Source organism: Mauremys mutica, chromosome 16 (assembly GCF_020497125.1).
Source record: "Mauremys mutica isolate MM-2020 ecotype Southern chromosome 16, ASM2049712v1, whole genome shotgun sequence".
Lineage (NCBI taxonomy): Eukaryota > Metazoa > Chordata > Testudines > Geoemydidae > Mauremys > Mauremys mutica.
Window position 1 is genome coordinate 20,024,978 of NC_059087.1, and position 19,178 is coordinate 20,044,155.

Consider the following 19,178-nt stretch of genomic DNA (forward strand, 5'->3'; position numbering starts at 1 on the left):
CGGCAGGGTTGTTGTGGCATTGGCAAGAGGACAGGTTTATGTAGCTATCTCTATGCCATGCTTTCTCCTGCCATCTGCGCAAGTCACAGCTCTGTTTGTCTCTTGCCTAGGATGGGGCTCGGAAACACCACGCCTGGAAGGAGCAGAATCCCTGGATTTCCTCCTCGGTTAATACCATGGAGACTGGAGTCCCCATCAAGGGCTTCTCCAGGGGCACAGACGGGCCGGCAGCAAGCTGGAACCCACCCCGCTGCGGCGTGCCAGACCTACCCACCCTGCCAGACGGCCAGAATGGGCGGAACCGGCAGAAGCGCTTTGTCCTGTCGGGAGGACGCTGGGAGAAGACGGACCTCACCTACAAGTAAGACAGGCCCAGAACCAAAGTCACAAGCAGGGAGCGAGTCCCGGTCAGGATCTGCTTCCTAAATGAGCATTTCCATTTGGTGCTTTCGCCTGCTGAGCCTCGCCCATCATGGGCCTGTCCAAGCTGGGGAACTTGTTCAAGGAACAGGGTGCAGGGCGTTGGGGTGACAAGGGTATAATCCACACACACCAGTTAGCCCCACGCTGTCTCTCACACATGCTCAGCATAGACGTGACGGCCTTCACACCCTCAGCCACTCACACACCTCAGCACCCCCACGCTACTCGCACGCCCCCCGTGCTCCGAGCACCCATGTGTGCCCCCACAGCCACACACTCTCCTTCCCTCACACACATAACCACACACTGATTAACACACCACACTCACGTATACACCCACTCGCTCAGACTTCTAAACACCGCAGCCTCATCTCCACACACCCCACCAGGCACCAGTCCCACATGCTCACACAACACCCTCCCTCCCCGAGGCTTCCCTCCATGTTTATTTTAAATAGCCCGTTCTAGTCATCATTTATTGACGTGCTTACAAACATGGTCTCGGTGTCCCCTAAATCACACCACGTGCTGTCGGGTAGGAGCTTGCTGGATGTGGTTAAGGGCCAGGGTTCTGCTGGCTGATCACACGCCATATTCTCCCCTCAGTGCACATCTGCGGCTGCTGTTAGCCTAAGGGAGTAAGATGCACATGTGGAAAGGAGACTGTGCTCCTGTGCATCTTGATAGGGCCCAGAGAAGTGTCTTCACTGGGTATGTGTTTAACTGAGCGCAGGGGATGCTGCTATGCCAATAGCCTCAGGAAACTACCAGGGTAATGGAAAGGCTTTCTCTTATCCCTGGCATCAGAGGAAAAAAAACTTTGCTGATATGAACAAGCACCAACATTGTGCCTGGGAATAAAAATCCGGGAGCCATCAGAGATTAAAAACATCACACTATCCAAGGGCAGAGTTACAGGGGTGTGGGATGTGAGGGGCTCATGCACCCCAGTTAGTGAAACAGCATTTCTCTTCGGCATGAGCCAGATGCTAGGAGCTGAAAGTTTTTTCCATAGCTTTGAGAACTGCCATGTATACATGAGCACAGGGTAGGCATGTCCATACACTAGCTCAGAGATGTGGTAGCAAATGTGTGTCTAGGAATCTATCTAGACTGGTATCCGAGCACCTCACCACACTAAATAAATCCACACAGAGTCTACACCTATACCCGAGTTCGCTCTCTCCTCCCGTTTCCCAGGAGCAGGCAGCATTTCCAGAAATGTCTCTTCCCTCTGCTTCCATCCAGCTCTCCCCATACTACAAGAACCAGGGGACAGCCGATGAAACTGAAAGGTGGCAAATTCAAAACTTGCAGTCAGTGCACAATCAGACTGTGGAACTCACTGCCACATGATGCTGTTGAGACCAAGAACTTAGCAGGATTCAGAAAAGGGTTAGATGTTTCTCTGGGCAACAGGAGCAGCTAGAATTCTAGTAGTACATTTTAAACAATAAAGCAAAGCTTTGGGGTGACTGTTAACTACTAGGGCTTAGGAGGACACTTTCCCTGGGGGCAGGTTATCCCATAACTGCCTACTGTGGGGTTTTTCTTGCACTTTCTCTGACGCATCTGGTGCTGATTATTGTCGGAGCCAGTATGCTGGACTGGGTGGACACTGGTCTGAACCCAGTATGGCAATTCTTCTGTTCCCCCTTTCACAGCTGAGTGCATCTGGATGTGCTTGATTCACCCCAGGCAGTGCTTGAGGTGCAAGCTGTAGCTTGCTGTGCCAGCAGAGCCCACTGCAGTTCAGGAGGGATCTGTGGGGGGATTTGGGGAGTTGGCATAAGTGAGGGGTGCATTAGCAGGAAAAGGAGAAGCGGAATGTCCTTAACAGCAAAGCTACCCATCTCAGACCCATAGCTTCTGTCCTGCAGGTTCTCTTCCATACAGGGGCCGTTTTTTCTGTCTCTCACTCCGTTATGCTGGTGTTAGATGGAGGACGTCTCATTCACTGATTGTTCTGGCCAGACGTGACTCGGACACCGAGCGTGTTTAAATTCACTATGGAGGCCTGGGTAACCTCCCTGGTGGGAGTGGTGGTGCTGCATGACTTGTAGCCATTCTAACCGCAGTGTCCTCGCACTATGGCCAGGGGCGGGGAGTGCGAGTTAATGGGGAGTCCAGGGATTTCCAGATTTGGGGACAGTTCCCACAGGGCTGTAGCGATTGATGGTGCTGGCAGCGATTATACTGATGCAAGCGATTGTCAGGGTGAGGGACCAGCGGCATTAATGACGCCGACGCTGCTGGTGACTTCATCAGTGATTATTGCAGTGATGAGTACGTTGTAACATTGGTGGCAGTGGTTGTGCTGATGGCCAGACTGAATGTTGGTAGGGTGGGTCGGCTGGGACCCCCTCCTAGGCTTTGAGGAGTCAAAGGTTGTGCCTTGGGTCATTGGCAAATGTTCCCTGACTTGTACCCAAGCCTCCGATGCACACGTGACCGGGCTGGAGGGAGTAGTACATTAGAAATGTTTAGTGTGCTACCTCCTCCCTGAACTGTGTTCTCCTCTACAATGACAATCCTGTCACTGTTTACAGCAGGGATGCTGAGTTAGCGTCTGATTCCGGGAGCCTTACTTCTACAGCAGAGCAGTGATGCATGAGCACCCCCCCCACACACACACAACACACATTGGCTTTAATAGGGCTGCTCGTAAATGTGCTGTTCACTGTGATAGAGGGTTGCAGAATCAATCCCTTAGGGATCAGGATGGTAGTTTTGGTGGGGAGTGGAAGGGATCTCTGACATCAACAAGCACCAACCTCATGGGAATAAAATGCCCTTGCAGCAGAGATTAGAGAAAATCAAATCACTCCATCCAAACACAGTTATGGGTGGGGGTAGACTGGAGGGATTATACCCCCTCCTAGGTAGTGTTGCAGCATTTCACTCCAGCACATTCACCAAACAGCCTCCCTCTCCTCCTCCAAAGCCCTCCTAAAAAATACAGCATGTCTGCAAAGCTGTTCCAAAACCACCTATGCAGGATTCCTTGTACCACCTCGGACTCAGCCTGGTATATTGTATACTAGGACCTGAGCTATACAGCCTGCGTCTGATGTAGACAGAGTGTCCTCTTCTTGTGGCAAAGCCCAGGCCTGTTGCTGTGTTTACATGACCCCGGGCGAACCAATGGTGTGTGGCAGATTGTTGGTAATAATGGAAGGCTGATGGTGGGATTTGTGGTGAGGACATTCCCTGTTGCCTAATGAAATTGTGATTTGCAGCCAGTGTATTGATGACAGAAATTCAATGACTCATTAGATGAAATTAGTGTGGATTGTAATGATGGACATGGTGGCATTTGCATTAATGGCCATTCTAATGGTGATTGTGGTGATAACAGATGCATTGCGGTTAATACTGACAGTGATTTGCAGGTGAGATCAGGATTCATTGCTCTGGTGTGGGGCTTGCTGTGATCGTGATTATGTTGGCTGAGGTGTTTTGATGTTAGCAGAAGATGATAGCATCCCTTTTTACAATAGATGGCTCTCCTTGCTGCTGCTAATGCCTGTGATGACGCTTTTCAGAGTAGCAGCCCTGTTAGTCTGTATCAGCAAAAAGAACAGGAGTACTTGTGACACCTTAGAGACTAACAAATATATTTGAGCATAAGCTTTCGTGGGCTACAGCCCACTTCAAGCTTGCGCTCAAATACGTTTGTTAGGTGCCAGAAGTACTCCTGTTGTTTTTGTGATGACACTGCCAGGCTGACACTGACCATTGTGTGATGTTGGGATGATAGTTCTCTGAAAACATCCGCTCAACGTGCAGCAGCAGTCAAAAAAGTGAACAGAATGTTAGGAACTATTAGGAAAGGAATAGATAATAAGATGGAAAATACAATGCCACAGTATAAATCCATGGTGCGCCCACACCTTGAATACTGCATGCAATTCTGGTTGCCCTATCTCAAGAAACGTATATTAGAATTGGAAAAGGTACAGAGAAGGGAAACAAAAATGATGAGGGGTATGGAACAGCTTCCATACGAGGAGAGATTAAATACACTGGAACTGGTCAGTTTGGAAAAGAGACGACTAAGGGGGGATGTGATAGAGGTCTATAAAATCGTGATTGGTGTGGAGAAAGTGAATGAGGAAGTGTTATTTACCCCTTCACATAACACACAAATCAGGGGTCACTCAATGAAATTAGTAGGCAGCGGGTTTAAAACAAATATAAGGAAGTACTTCTTCACACAACACAGAGAGAACCTGTGGAACTCATTGCTAGGGTATGTTGTGAAGGCCAAAAGGATAACTGGGTTCAAAAAAGAACTAGGTAAGTTCATGGAGGACCAGTCCATCTATGGCTATTAGCCAAGATGGTCAGTGATGCAACCCCATGTGTCCCTAAACCTCTGACTGGTAGAGGCTGGGATTGGACAACAGGGGGGTGGATCACTTGATAAATTGCCCTGTTCTGTTCACTCCCTCAGAAGCATCTGGCTGAACCAGTCACTGTTGAAAGACAGGCTACTGGGCTAGAGGGATCATTGGTCTGACCCAGTGGCTGTAGTTATGTTGTTACGATGGGCAGTACCTCTAAATACAGTATCTACTGCTTTTTAGAATTATAAGATTCCCGTGGCAACTTGTGAATACTAAAGTGAGACGGACCATTGCGGAAGCCTTGAAAGTCTGGAGTGACGTGACACCATTAACCTTCACCGAAGTGCACGAGGGCCGAGCCGACATAGTTATTGATTTCACCAGGTAAGCATGGAAGGGGAAGCTGTTCTAATCCAAAAGGAAACGCCCCTCTTCCCCCACTGGGCTGTGTGTGACGAGGACAGATCCCACAGTCCTCGCTGGAGCTGGTCCAACTATTGGCATCAAATTATTTAGTCACTGACGTTAGTCCCTTGTCCTGTTTCCAAACTTTGGTTTTCTTATTTAGGTATTAGGCTGCCTAGGCAAGAGCTATTGTTTTGTTATGTGCAAGTACAGTACCTAGCGTACTGGGGCCCTGATCCCTGATCGGGTGCCACCATACAACAAATAATCATTTATTTTACTAATTTGTTTATTATTGAAAAATTGTTCGCCGGTTAATTTATGCTACCACGTGGTCAAAGATCCCTGGCTGACAAGTGTTTGTTTTGGCTGCTTCCAACTCTTCAGTCTCTCTTCCCCCCACTCCCCCATTGAATGACCTGACCTTTTGCCCCAAAACAAATTTAGCTTCTTGGTTAAATGAATCTTGACTCCAGGCCTGCACTTCACTTTCTGCAAAATATTTGCAGGAGCAAAACTTCCCTCCAATGAATGTTTGCACAAAGCCAATAAAAGGGATTGTGGATCCCAGCCAGAGGAGGATGTGGGCTGTATTCAGTGGGTTTTGTCTCCACTTCTCTGCACTGTTCACCTCTCTCCAAGGCTTCCTCAGTTAACAGGAGTTTGGCGCGAGTGAGGACTTGAGGAATTGGCCCAGGAAGTCTCCATGGGTTCTGCTCATTTCAGTTGTGCTGTCTTAATGCTAGTTGCTTGATCAGCCTTCACCTGAATTTTATGGGCTTGATGAAAGCTGAACAGGGGAAGGAACAAACACCGATGAGAAACTAATAGCGTCTGTGGCCTGGCGTGAAGGCACTGGGCTTGTGTGAAGGTTCGGCCTCCCTACTTAGAACAAGGTTTGCAGGGACACGAGGGAGGGCTCAAAGATGAGTGGTGGGGAGCGTGAGGTGCTGTTCTCAAAGCTCACCCTGGCTGCCAAGTGTGGTTTCACTGAACTGCCATGTCTTGCCCTCCAGGTACTGGCATGGCGATAACCTGCCCTTTGACGGGCCTGGAGGCATCCTGGCGCATGCGTTCTTCCCCAAGACCCACCGCGAGGGAGACGTCCATTTTGACTACGATGAGACCTGGACCATTGGGAACAACTTAGGTGTGTTGTGGATTCAGATGGAGGCATGGATGCGTGTGTGTTTGGGGAGGGGGAGGCCACTGATAAAGGTAAAAAGCGTTTAATTCCTAGAGAAGAGGTCTGAACAGGCCTGTCCACACAGCCGGGCAGGGCACTTCACATGGCCTATGTCCTTGTCTCTTTCCAATCACAGTTAAGTGGGGTTCTAACACCAGGTCACTCAAAGAGCCACCGCTAAAAAATAAAACGGAGAGATAAGGGAACCTAAGTCCCAGACCCTGGGGTGGAGTGTTTCTCTGCCAAAGTCCTGTATAACTGGCAGGTCTCAGTCCCAGTCCCCGTTGTCCACCGCCTGTTTCCAAACCCTTTCTTCTTGAACGTCTCTACAGGGAAACAACACAGGCTCCCAGTCTCTCACTTTGGCTTGGGAACACGCTGACCCCCACACAACATCGCGCGGTCGATATGAGGGAGCGACTTGATGTCCAGATCAAGTCAAAACTGTTTTCTTAATAGTAGAGCCAGGCCGGTATCATTGTGTAGTTCAGGGATAAATGCCGTAACATCTCACAAGATACATACAGCATCTTGAGATCTATCAGGATCACTTCCTAGGGCCTCAGTTCTTCTGCAAGATGCACAGATAATAACTCCCGTCTATCACCCTCCTCCACCTCAACATGATCTACAGGGAGAAGAAATGGGGGGGGGAGGGGGAACAACTAAGCTAACACCTCCCATTCAGGGCCTCCCCGTACAGCTTGTCTTATCCGGGTCAGTGTTTAGGCCCCAGTCCTGCACCCACTGAAGTCCATGGCATTTTCCCCATTGACTTTACTGACAGTTTGTAAACTCCCTGTGGCCAGGGACTGGCTTTTAGAGCATCAAGCTCACTCCACCACTGGATAATAAATAAACATCAGTAACTTTTGAAATATCTGAGGTGCGTCCCACCAGTTTTGCAACGGGAGAATCTGGGAACATCTGCAATCAGTGTTCACCACTCTCTCAGAAGTTAGATAAGCCATTTGAAAAATGTCCTAATATATTCCTCTTCATTAATCCTGTATTGGAGGAGAGCTTGAAAAGCTGCTGAAACAGACCAGGCCACGTTCCGTCATCATTCACTCTCTCTTTCATATGTGGCTTCGGTAATAACTGGGGATAATCACACTTAGCATGTTCTTCCAATTTAATATCCTCCAGAGCTTTGCAAACATTAATTAACCCTTGCAAGCCTTCTCTGAAGTAGGGGAATAGCCTTATTCCCATTTTACAGCAGAAGAAACCAAAGTACCGAGAGGCGTAAGTGACTTGCCCAAGGGTCACACAGCATATCATTGTCAGAACCAGGATTAGCCCTCAGGCATTCTTGGCTCCATACTGCCACTCTGTTATGGCTCTTCCCATGCAAAGATTTTTTTCAGCTGCGCTGTTGTTCAGCTCCCCATAAAGTTGGAGCAGAGCACAGCGGATCTGCCAATACTGGACAGCAGAGAGTGGGGAATCTGCCAATCTAAACAGGATTGTTCGAAAGTGTTTAATAAATCACTGAGGTAGAAATCCCAGATTCTCAACTGACCTAGATGTGATCACTTCAGTTGCGTCAGTGCTGAGCAAACTTGACACATTTCAGGGGGCTGCTCATTTGCAGATAAGCCAAGTTCACTTCTCCTCGCGATCAAACTTTCCCAGGTGTTCATACCACATCCCCCTGGAATAGTCTGCAGCATGCCCATGCCTCCTTTGGGAGCTGCTCCTTCTCCCTTTTGGGGCAGTAGCCCATGCACTAAACACACCAGCGACTCTCTTCTTTCCAAGGGGGCTGCAACCTGGAGATCCCTGGCTGAAACCAGGGAAGAATCAATTGCATTTGGGCTCATTAGGAAACAACATTAGGACTCTTCCTCACAGTCTTTGTTGCTTAATTTCTTCTTTTAAGGCCTTTTTATCCGAGAATTTTAAAACCTGAAAGTGATCAGCAGGGAGCTAAAGGAGATCTCCCAAGTGTGGGGTGTGTTTCTACGTGCCTGAATCCCTTTACGTTCCCTTTAAAGATGCTGTCAAATAGTTTATGCCTAAGCATGTCCTCCCTTAAATCTATTAGAGTCTGGGGCAGGGGGAGGGAGGGAGGACGGGATAAAGCATCAGAAATGGTTTGTTTATTTTGCCTTTCATGCTCTCCCGACAAACCACCAAAAAGCAATAGGTGATCGCCCCCTGCTGTCTGTGTGGCACCATTTGTTTACAATTGCTGTTCTCAGCGTGGTTCTGGTTGCGTAGTTCTGCTTCACACCAGAGATTCCACTGGATGGTGTCGTGCTGTGAACCCCACCACGTTCGCTGCTAATCAAGGAATGATGCTCCCCTTGTGCAAAGCTGATCTGACTGGACACCGCCTTAGTGTCTGCTTCCTGTGGGCCAGATCCCCACAGATGTGCCAAAGGCAGAACCTTCCCTCCAAAAGCAGGGGGAAGAGTCTACTGGGAGCTGGGGCCATTGGCCCCTGTGCTGGTGGCATGAGGCAGAATTGTAACTTGCTGGTCTGTGCAGGCTAACACACGGGAAAAGGTGAAGACACTCACAGTGACTCAACTCACACAGTTCCAAAGCCCTGGCTGGAAAACCAGCTCCACCCCCACCACTCTGCATGGCTGCTGGGATTACCTCCTTTAAAGAGGCCGCAGCATCTGGTGCTACAGCAAAGAGCTGGGAACTAGGAGGGTCCTGAATTCAACCCCCTGAGGTGCCCACTCACTATAGGACATGAGGCAAATCGACAGATCCCTTTGGACTATGGGCAACCCAACTGGACCTCCCTGAAAAGCAGATTCCCTCTTGCACTGAACTTTTTGTGGTGCCACCATAGGGAATGAACAGTGAGGGCCCTGCCCATTCTGGGTGTCTTCCAGCACACTGAAAAAATCCCTGCACCCTCTTCCCTTTGCAGGGACTGACCTACTGCAAGTGGCTGCTCACGAATTTGGTCACGTCCTGGGCCTACAGCACACTGCTGTCTCCAAGTCACTGATGTCTCCTTTCTACATCTTCCGCTACCCGCTGAGGCTGAGTGAGGACGACAAACAAGGCATCCAGTACCTCTATGGGAAACCAAAGAGCGATCCGGTGCCAGCCCCGACACAGGAGGCAGAGCCAAACCCACCAGACATCGAAACAAACGAGATCACCAACGTGGGGGTGAGTGACCAGCAATGCTTGTGTCAAAGCCACTATTTCCAAGTGCCCCCAACAGTACTAAGGCAACCCCAACTTTATTCTCATAGAATCACCCCCTGGTGAGGCTCTGGGGAAACCACAGCAAAGAAAATAAGGAGAACGGGGGACTCCTTGGGAATCCCACTGCCCTGGGAGCTGGCCACACCAGGCCTGGGTTAGATGGCAAGTGAAAGGGGTTTGATTGCAGTTGAACCCCCTTCCACCTCCCAGCTTGGCTTAGGTTAGCATGATTGGCAATTCCTGGTGAAGAGGAGTCCAAGGTTTTCCTTGCGGGGGCAATGAAGGTCAAGGCAGAAGTGTGTTGGCAGAGCTGTGTAGGGGCCTGAGGACTGCAGTAATAACGATACCTAGCTCTTCGACAGCACTTTGCACTGGCACATCCCAAAGCACCGTGCACAGATGACCAATGTCAGCAGAGGTGGGTATCACCGAGCGGAACTGAGAGCTGTGTGGGGACGCTTGCCCAGCATCTGCGCATGCAATGCCTGGCTGTAGCCAGCGCAGGTTACCTGTCATGTTAATAAACCACTCAGTATATATAGGCACAGAGCCCAATTCACCCCGGGGCAAACCTCCTACAGGCAATGCAGTAAGTCAAACTCCTCCTCACTCCCAGGCTTCTTGATTCAAGCACTTGTCTTGATCAGTGAAGCATGGGGAGGATTTACATTTTATTTGGGAAAGACCCCTATTGTCTGCAGTGACTATCTACAGTCTCCTCGGGTGAGGCACCGGGTCAGGGTGGGGTGACCCCCTGAGCTTGACACAGGGCGGGGTGCCCCTCGGAGCTCAGCACCTGCTGACCGGCATATGGTATTCTCAGTCTGTGCAGCCTGACGCCTGTGACACGGATTTTGATGCTGTTTCCACCATCCGGGGGGAGCTGTTCTTTTTCAAGTCGCACTACGTGTGGCGGCTCAGGAATGGGAAGCTGCAGGCCGGCTACCCAGCCCTGGCTTCTCGCCATTGGCAGGGAATTCCAAGCTCCATCGACGCGGCCTTTGAGGACTCCCTAGGAAATATCTGGTTTTTCCAAGGTAAGTGAGAACAGAGATGGGATCAGAGGGCTGGAAAGGACGAACTCCTGTGGTGGGGTGGGGGACACAAAACCCAATAGGTTCTAGGGCATGAAAATGTTCTTGGCAGCATCAAAACCCCACCCACCTCATATAAGGATCCCTGTTTGTTTTCCTCTCTCTTTAGTTTTAATATTTTAACAGATCTTGGGGGGAGGTGGGGGTTCACTTTCATTTTAGACAAAGCCAAATATCAAACTTTCCTCCTTTGGAACAGGAGCACTTTGCTTCCAAGTCTCTGCCTAGCGGCTCTGAAAATGTGCCTCACTCACAGATGAGGAGTGACGGCCACACTTACCACTTATCATTTTGGTATGAAAATTGGTGAAGAGGGACAGGCCAGCTCTTCTTAAAGTGGCGTTGCCCAGCTGGTAAATATTCTCACCTTGGTTACTTAGAAGCAAAAGAGTTTCCCAAATCTAGTGTATTGAACAGGAAGAGTTCGAATTGATTTTTTTCCCCACTATTTATGGGTATTTGTTTATTTCTGCATCTCGTTCAGCTTGGACATTGAAATCAGAGGCGGCATTGACTGGTTTTACACTGGTGTAACTCCATGGAGCTATTCCTGATTTGCACCTCTCCGAGTGAGACCTTCGCTTGGTCAGTTTACTTTTTAAAGCCAATGGCCCCAGTTCTCTGGTCTGGCCAAGGGGCGCTTTAATGTAAGTCCTGAGCAGGTGCAAAGATGGCTCACACCTGCACTGATTTCCATCATTGTCCCAGCAATCTGGAGTTCAGTCAGGTGCAGTGATGCCCTGGCGTTCATCTGGGCATTATAGGACAACCCTTCCTTCAGTGCAAGGACTTTAAAATGTGCAATTTGTCACACACACAAACGTTTTAGGAATCTACACACCTAGGACTAGATTGCAGCAAGCCTGTGTGTGCGGCTGCGTGGGAAAGGAGAGGGGGTACTAGGAGCATTTCCCCCCCAAAAAACTGTGTGTGGGGCCAGTCATGGTCATTGTGCTTCCTGCACACAACAGTCTGACAAACACTAACGGTAGTAAGGCCATGGCCCGACCACCCGCCTTCTGCACCAGCCATCAGAGGAAAGTCGGCGCAAGAAGGGAGCACATGGGGCACTTTCAAAGTTCTCGCTCTAGCATGAGTCCCTGCAGCCATGGCAGAACATCTGCACCTTCTTCCCTCTTACAATGGGGACTATGGTGACAAGAGCTGGCCCAGAGATTAAACAAGGCTCTGGCATTCCTAGTGCTGCTGCCTGGAGCCAGATATGCATTCTCTGGTAAGTGCATTGACTTTAACAAAAAAAAAAACAACAAAAAAACAGTGGAGACACCAAATTTGTTCCTGAGGATCTCTGGAACCCAGGAATAATAGTTTGCCCTGTTTCACCCGGATAAGCACTCACCGTTTTCTTTAACTCTCTTTCCAAGTCTAAATTACATAGAGAAAATCCAGAAGCTGGTAGGATATTGTTGCCCAGTTCTGGGGGGGCAGGGGGGGTGCTCTGCATCATTACTCAGTATATCACAGACCATATCAAATGGCTCAGCATCCAGAATTATCCCACATCCTGCTAAAACTTGCAGGATTTTAACTCGAGCAGTGCTATGGAGTATTGCTTAAAGAAACTATGAAATGTCTAGGAGTAATCCTGAAGATGGCAATTTTAATCTAAACTCAAAGCATTACTTTTGTCCTTATTTTATTTTGACCATTTCTTGCTCGTTTATGCAGATCTCCCATTTAAACATACATGCACACGTACGGATTGTCAAGTATCAGAGGGGGAGCCGTGTTAGTACTTACGGATGCATTATTAATCATGTTTATTGCAGTAGAGCCTAAGGGTCAGCCAAGAATGGAGCCGTTGTGCTAGAAATGGATGTTTAATTTCAGTCATTTAGACCTACATTTTCAAATAATGTGCATGCAGCTGCAAATTAGTTTGCATGTGCAATTGCAGCAATTGCATATTCAGTTATAATGGATTGTGCAAATGACCAGTTACAGGTCTGTCATTTGTATGTGCCAGAACAGTAGCTGGTGCGCACAATGTAGGTGCATAATTGCACACACGTTTGCACATGCAGTTGCATATCTAGCCTTCTTTCTATTTAAGGCTTAGACTTCAAGAGCACATCACTCACAACTCACTATGCACACACTCTCAGTGCCCAAAGACCTTACCCCTCACTTAATTCTCTCCCCCACATAAAAGGCGGCCCATTTTTCTTCCCTCTCCCCACATGGTAACCTCAGGCTCTTGGGCAGGGAGACTAAAACAGACGCAAAGTGTGGATGAGATGGGGATTATGCTTGGCAATGTTGCTTCCTGGATTTCCACCGCCCCCCATAGATTGTCTCTCTTTAGATTAAAAACTCAACAGACTCATAGATGTCATGCTGGTAAAAGGGTTCGGACCTCCCTCGGCACATTCAGAGCAAAATTCAAACCCCATTCTTCATCAGCCTACCCACAATAACTACTTAAACTAACCCACTCTCTGCTGTATATGTACACGTCACATTATTGGAGGCATTCCCACACCAGTGATGGGCACCATGTAACAAGCTAGACAGACTGCCTGACCACCAGGGCCGCCCGGGGGGAGGGGGGGAACAAGTGGGGCAATTGGCCCCAGGCCCTGGGCCCCACAGGGGCCCCCACGAGAATACAGTATTCTATAGTATTGCAACTTTTTTTTATGGAAGGGGCCCCCGAAATTGCTTTGCCCCAGGCCCCCTGAATCCTCTGGGCAGCCCTGCTGACCAGCCTAGAAAATGAATTCATCTATTCATTCAAGAAGCAGATACAGCAAAGGCAATAGGTATGTAGATTTTCTCCCTGGCATCAGCCTTGCCTAGAGGTGAGATGAGAGTTTATTCTCCCTTGTCCATTTGATGCATGGCGTCTCAATGGCCATCAGCAAGGGTGCCAGTTGTGCTAGTGGTTTTTCTGTCATGGACACCTGTCCATTGGGACTGGGCTGAGATTCCAGGTCACCATACAGTCATTAGACAGTAAACAGCTTGTGGTTACTCCTGTCATTATATATTCTTTTGCCCCATCATCAGGCTCTCAGTACTGGATTTATGATGGCGAGAGACGCGTGTCTGGCCCTGCTTCTATCTCGGAGCTGGGCCTATCTGCTTCTCCTGTCCAGGCAGCTTTGATGTGGGGGACAGAGAAGAACAAGATTTACTTCTTTAAGGGAGGCAGTTACTGGCGCTTCAACCCTAGCACCCGCCAGGTGGAGACCATCTACCCCCGCAGGATGGTCGACTGGCGTGGCATCCCTCAGGAGATTGATGCTGCTTTCCAGGATGAGTTTGGTGAGTGCACATCGGAATAGAGGCCTATTCTTGTGTGGGCTTTCTTGGTTATTCTTGCATCTCAGGTGGGAAGGGAATCAGCAGGATTTGGACATTTATTTTAATCTGGATTATTAATAGTGAAGCACTTTTTTGCAAATTTTCATCCATAAGAGAAATATAATACATGTATATAACAATTTGTAGAGAGATCATCCAGTTAAGCTTGCAATGGGTGCGTAACAGGTGTTTATCATCAATTCTGTAGAAGATCATGTGATTAAACAACTAAAACCCCAATAGTACCATTATCCCCTAAAATGAAATACATGTAGGACATTGCAGATGCTTTTTTTTAAAAGGGGAGAGATAGAGACTCCCCAAACCTCTAGTAATAGGAGAATGGCACAAGGAAACCTGCTCCTGTTACACCCTCAAGGAAGAAAAAGATACACGGGACAGAACTACAGACATTTCACTGCTTCTGATAGTGTTGGGAATATAGAAGACATTCCCCCAGACAGGGCTCCTTGCTGAAAACTGCACAGTGACAACCACACAGGCGCCTCATCCAGTGATACATCCATTGTCAACTGTTCTCTATGCAGGGGTCGGCAGCCTTTCAGAAGTGGTGTGCCAAGTCTTCATTTATTCACTCTAATGTAAGGTTTCGCGTGCCAGTAATACATTTTAACGTTTTTAGAAGGTGTCTTTCTATAAATCTATAATATATAACTAAACCATTGTTGTATGTAAAGTAAATAAGGTGTTTAAAATGTTTAAGAAGCTTCATTTAAAATTAAATTAAAATGCAGAGCCCCCCGAACCGGTGGCCAGGACCTGGGCAGTGTGAGTGCCACTGAAAATCAGCTCGCGTGCCAAAGGTTGCCTACCCGGCTCTATGTATCAACCCTAAAACCCTCCCCTTCCAAGGGATTCCCTTAGAAATGTTGTGCATGAATGTAGGCAATCCTTACAGGTTGGGGGACTCTATCCTGGGCAGCAGTGACTCTGAAAAAGTTTGGAGGGTCATGGTGGGTAATCAGCTGAACACGAGCTCCTAATGTAATGCTGTGGCCAAAAGAGCTAATGGGATCCTGGGATGCATAAACAGGGGAATCTCGAGGAGGAGTAAAGAGGTTATTTTACCTCTGTATTTGGCACTGATGCAACTGCTGCTGGAATACTGTGTCCAGTTCTGGTGCCCACAGATCAAGAAGGGTGTTGATAAATTGGAGAGGGTTCAGAGAAGAGCCATGAGAATGATTAATGGCTTAGAAGACACGCCTTATAGCCACAGACTCAAGCAGCTCAATCAATTTAGCTTAACAAAGAGAAGGTTAAGGCCGTGAGACTTGATTAGCCTACATGGGAACAGATATTTTATGAGTTCTTCAGTCTAGCAGAGAAAGGTGTAACACCAATGCATGGCTGAAAGTGGAAGCTTGACGAATTCAGACTGGTAATAAGGTATTAATTATTAATGGTGGGAATAATTAACCATTTGAACAATTTACCAAGGTCTGTGGTAGATTCTCCATCACTGACAATTTTTCTATCAAGATTGGATGTTTTTCTAAAAGATCTCCTATAGGAATTTAGGGAAGTTCTACGGCCTGTTATACAGGAGGTCAGATGATCATAATGGTCCCTTCTGATGATCATAATGGTCCCTTCTGGCCTTGGAATCTATGAAAATCTATGACATAAATCCCCAAAAAATCTCTTGGTAGTAATAGACTCCTTTCGGCCATCTCCTACACCTATTCAACAGTCCTTGCTGTAATGATAAAGGGCCTCATTCTGAACCCTCTACTCTCACTAACCGTTCTGCAATCAGGCCAACTGCTGAGTCACAAAGCTGGGTGGAGAGGACATGAAGCTTGCAGCATCTCCAGCTTCCTTCTCATCCTTCTTTGCTAGTTAGTGAACCATCCTTCATTGTGGGTCTTTGCCACCCCTTTGCCCACTGGCAAATTGAGCATGAAGTCCACTATGGGACATAAATACAAGGAGTAATAATGCTAGAAAATGAAGAGCCCCGTAAATCACATCTGCTCTATCTCCTTTGACACTTGTCTCTGTCTCCTCCACAGGTTTTGCCTATTTCTTGAGAGACCGGCTTTACTGGAAGTTCGACCCAGTGCAGGTGAAAGTGCTAGAGGGTTACCCACGCCAGATCAGCCATGACTTCTTCAGCTGTGCACCCTCCTCCAATTTCTTCAGATGAACAGAAGGTGCTGGCATCCTCTAGATTGCCCTCCCATGTCTCCAACTGTCACTTTGAAAGATGTCATGCTCTTGGACAGAGAAATCTCACATGCATTCCTGGCCTCCTGCTATGCCCAGCACCTGACACAATGGGTTGCACAAATGGCTCGAGGAGACCTGTGGCATGTAGTTGCCTGTTTTCAGATTCCAGGGGCCCCCAATCACAGCTTGGTGTTGGAAATAAGGATGCAGCCTGATTGCTGTTTGAGTGGCTACTTTAACACTTCCAGCACTTAGATCCCAGAGGCCAGCCTGGAATGGGTCCTGCTTCCAAAGTTATCTGGGCCCCATCCACTTAGAAAATGGATCCCACTGGTATTCCCTGTGTTACTATTGCCCACAGCACAGCCATCTTTGCTGTTCCTGACATCAGCACTGTTGAGAATGGATTCCATTGATGGCCACTTTCCTAGCATTGAAAGGGGAGTTTTAACTGTTCCCAAATTCAGATTCAAGACATGTGCCCAGGTTGCTGGGGCTGCTTCACCATGGTAATAAAGGTGAGTTTGGACCCCTGCATTTCAGCATCTTGTCCCAGGTCTATTGGTATTTCTGTTTTTGTTTTGTATTGTCACTAATGTTCATTATAATTTTGTACTGATTTGTAAAAATATTCTGTGGGTTTTTTAAAGGTGCTAGGTTTCAGTGCTGGACACTGCCCGATATCTCCATATATTGTTAATAACTCTGGGATCTCACTAAGACACTAGCTCACCACAATACTGCCTGGATGCTTGTAACTTTATCAAAATTTCAGGTTAAGTCTATCCAAATTCAAAACCAATGTTTGTGCCTTGTTTCACTTCTTTATTCTCTACCTATTGCTGAAAATCAGAACACAAAAGAGGGCCGTGCATTTTCTCTATCTATTATTCACCCATCTACCTTCCCATCTTTCACAAGCTATTCTTCATCTTCTTCCCCATATCTCCAATTGAGCAAAAATGTATCTGCTTCCAGATCTCATGGTTTTTGCTGCATAGCAAAACTTTATGTATTGTAACAATCCTGGTTAGCAAAATAAACCTACGGTGGCCCTTTCTGATTGCCCAAGAAACGGAAATAAAGAAAGGGTAGAAACCTACTCAGTTATCCTTACTATTTATCAGCTTTCCTTCAGACCTCATTAGCAGAGACAAAGTGGGATTTAAACCTACCCACAGCAAATAGAGATATGGCTCAGAGGCCTTTATCATCCTTAGGCCTGCATGTTCTCTCTCATTCAAGTTTTTTTTACCTCATTCAAATTTCAGGTCTATGTTTTTTACTTCTTCTCAGTGTTTGTTTTTACAACCATGCTTCTTCAAAGCAAGTATGTAAATGTTTGTACAATGTGTATAAAACCTTTTTATATATACTGTGTGTGTATGTGTGTATATATATACATACTGTGCTGTATCAATAAATGTGGTCTTTTTTCTATGCCCTGTTTAGTCTGAATTTCTTTTAACATAGTTTTCAACCACAACTTTACAACAGATCCCACCTACAGACCCTTATCTTGAGCACTGTCTATGCTGTAAGTACAAGGGTGTTTTTTGTAATCAGATTGTGACCTGCTCAGCAGACCCAGTTGCAACAAGTATAAGTGAGTTTGGGTCATGCTATCATTACTGAACTTTTATATTACAGTGACACTTAGAGGCCTAGATGAAAACTGAGGCTGTGAGAAACATTCCCTTCTTAAGAATAGGAAAAGGAAAAATAGAGCAAGAGTAAAGAGCATTTTCCATCAGGAAGTATAGGAAGCACAGCAAGTAGTAACTAGCCACAAAATGGCTACTTTAGGGCTGCAGCTGCTTGACTCCGCAGTATTTAAAGGGCCAGATACCAAAAGGCATGCTGGGGAAAAAGTTCTTATAAGAGGGCAGCAGCCCAGCTGGGAAAGAATCAAATAGCTATAAAGGAAGGGCTGTGTGTTGCTTATGCCTTGCAAGTGAGTCCTATACCTTGAAGAGGCTGCAATTTAAGAAGACAAGTGGGATAGCTCAGTGGTTTGTGCATTGGCCTGCTAAACCTAGGGTTGTGAGCTTAATCCTTGAGGAGGGATCTAGGGCAAAAATTGGTCTGGGGATTGGTCCTGCTTTGAGCAGGGGGGTGGACTAGATGACCTCCTGAGGTCCCTTCCACCCCTGATGTTCTAGGATTATAAGAAAGGGGTAAGGAATGCATTGCAATATGTACTATGGTGATATAAATGTTTAAAAATATCAGTAGTATAACTAGTTAACCTTATCTACCCTTCAGTCCATTGGTCACTGATTGTAAAAGTAGGTTTTGAGAAGAGTGTCAGTAGCCTTATAGATTTATTGCCTTGTGTGGCTTAAAAGAAAGAGGAGAGGTGTTTGAGAAGCTCAAACAGGTGGTTAAAGCAGATATTGTGATAGAGGAAGAGCTAGAGGCTGAGATATGAGTGGACAGAGTGGGAGCAGAGTTGTGAAGGCTCTTGAAGGTGAGAATAACGCTTGAACTTGGTGTGGTGATATATAAAGGGAGTTGGAATTCAAAGAGGGAGGTGATAGGTCAGAGTGACAGGCAACAAAAAATAATCTGGATAGCTGTTTTCAATGAACTAGAGAGGATTATGTGGTTGTCAAGGAGATGTAGAGAAGGCAACAGGAGTGAAGATGAGAAATGCTGAGGAGCTGACTAAGTTTTTGGCTTTCTGAATAGACTAAAAAGGTCAAACATTATTGAGAAGCAGCTGCATAACGTGGACATAGCTTGGAGGTGTGTGTAGAGAGAGGGAGAGAGTGTAGAGGAAGACTCCAAGGTTGACTTGTATGACTGGGGAAATAGTGATGCCATTAATAACTTTGAAGAAAGATATGATCAGTTTATGGAGTAAGGGGTCCATATTGGAGAGAGGGGCTGAGATGTGACTGGACAGGGATACCTCAGCAGTGGAGAGGTAGAGCTGAGTCATCTACACAAAGACGGTGGTTGAAATTGTGCGAGCAAATGAGATTGCCCAGAGAAAGGGTATAGAAGGAGAAGTGTCAA

The 19,178-nt window shown here is 47.2% G+C and overlaps 1 protein-coding gene across 1 annotated transcript in view; it reads left to right on the forward strand.

The window, feature by feature from the left end:
• MMP11 (matrix metallopeptidase 11) overlaps positions 1 to 17,590 on the forward strand; it is a 32,289-nt gene extending 14,699 nt beyond the window's left edge. Inside the window, exons 2-8 of the mRNA XM_044990568.1 lie at positions 111 to 361; positions 5,013 to 5,156; positions 6,194 to 6,327; positions 9,257 to 9,504; positions 10,367 to 10,580; positions 13,668 to 13,925; positions 16,001 to 17,590. Coding sequence (XP_044846503.1) covers positions 111 to 361; positions 5,013 to 5,156; positions 6,194 to 6,327; positions 9,257 to 9,504; positions 10,367 to 10,580; positions 13,668 to 13,925; positions 16,001 to 16,134 — 1,383 coding nt within the window. The 3' untranslated portion in view covers positions 16,135 to 17,590. The remainder of the gene's footprint in view (positions 1 to 110; positions 362 to 5,012; positions 5,157 to 6,193; positions 6,328 to 9,256; positions 9,505 to 10,366; positions 10,581 to 13,667; positions 13,926 to 16,000) is intronic.
• The last annotated feature ends 1,588 nt before the right edge of the window (positions 17,591 to 19,178 follow it).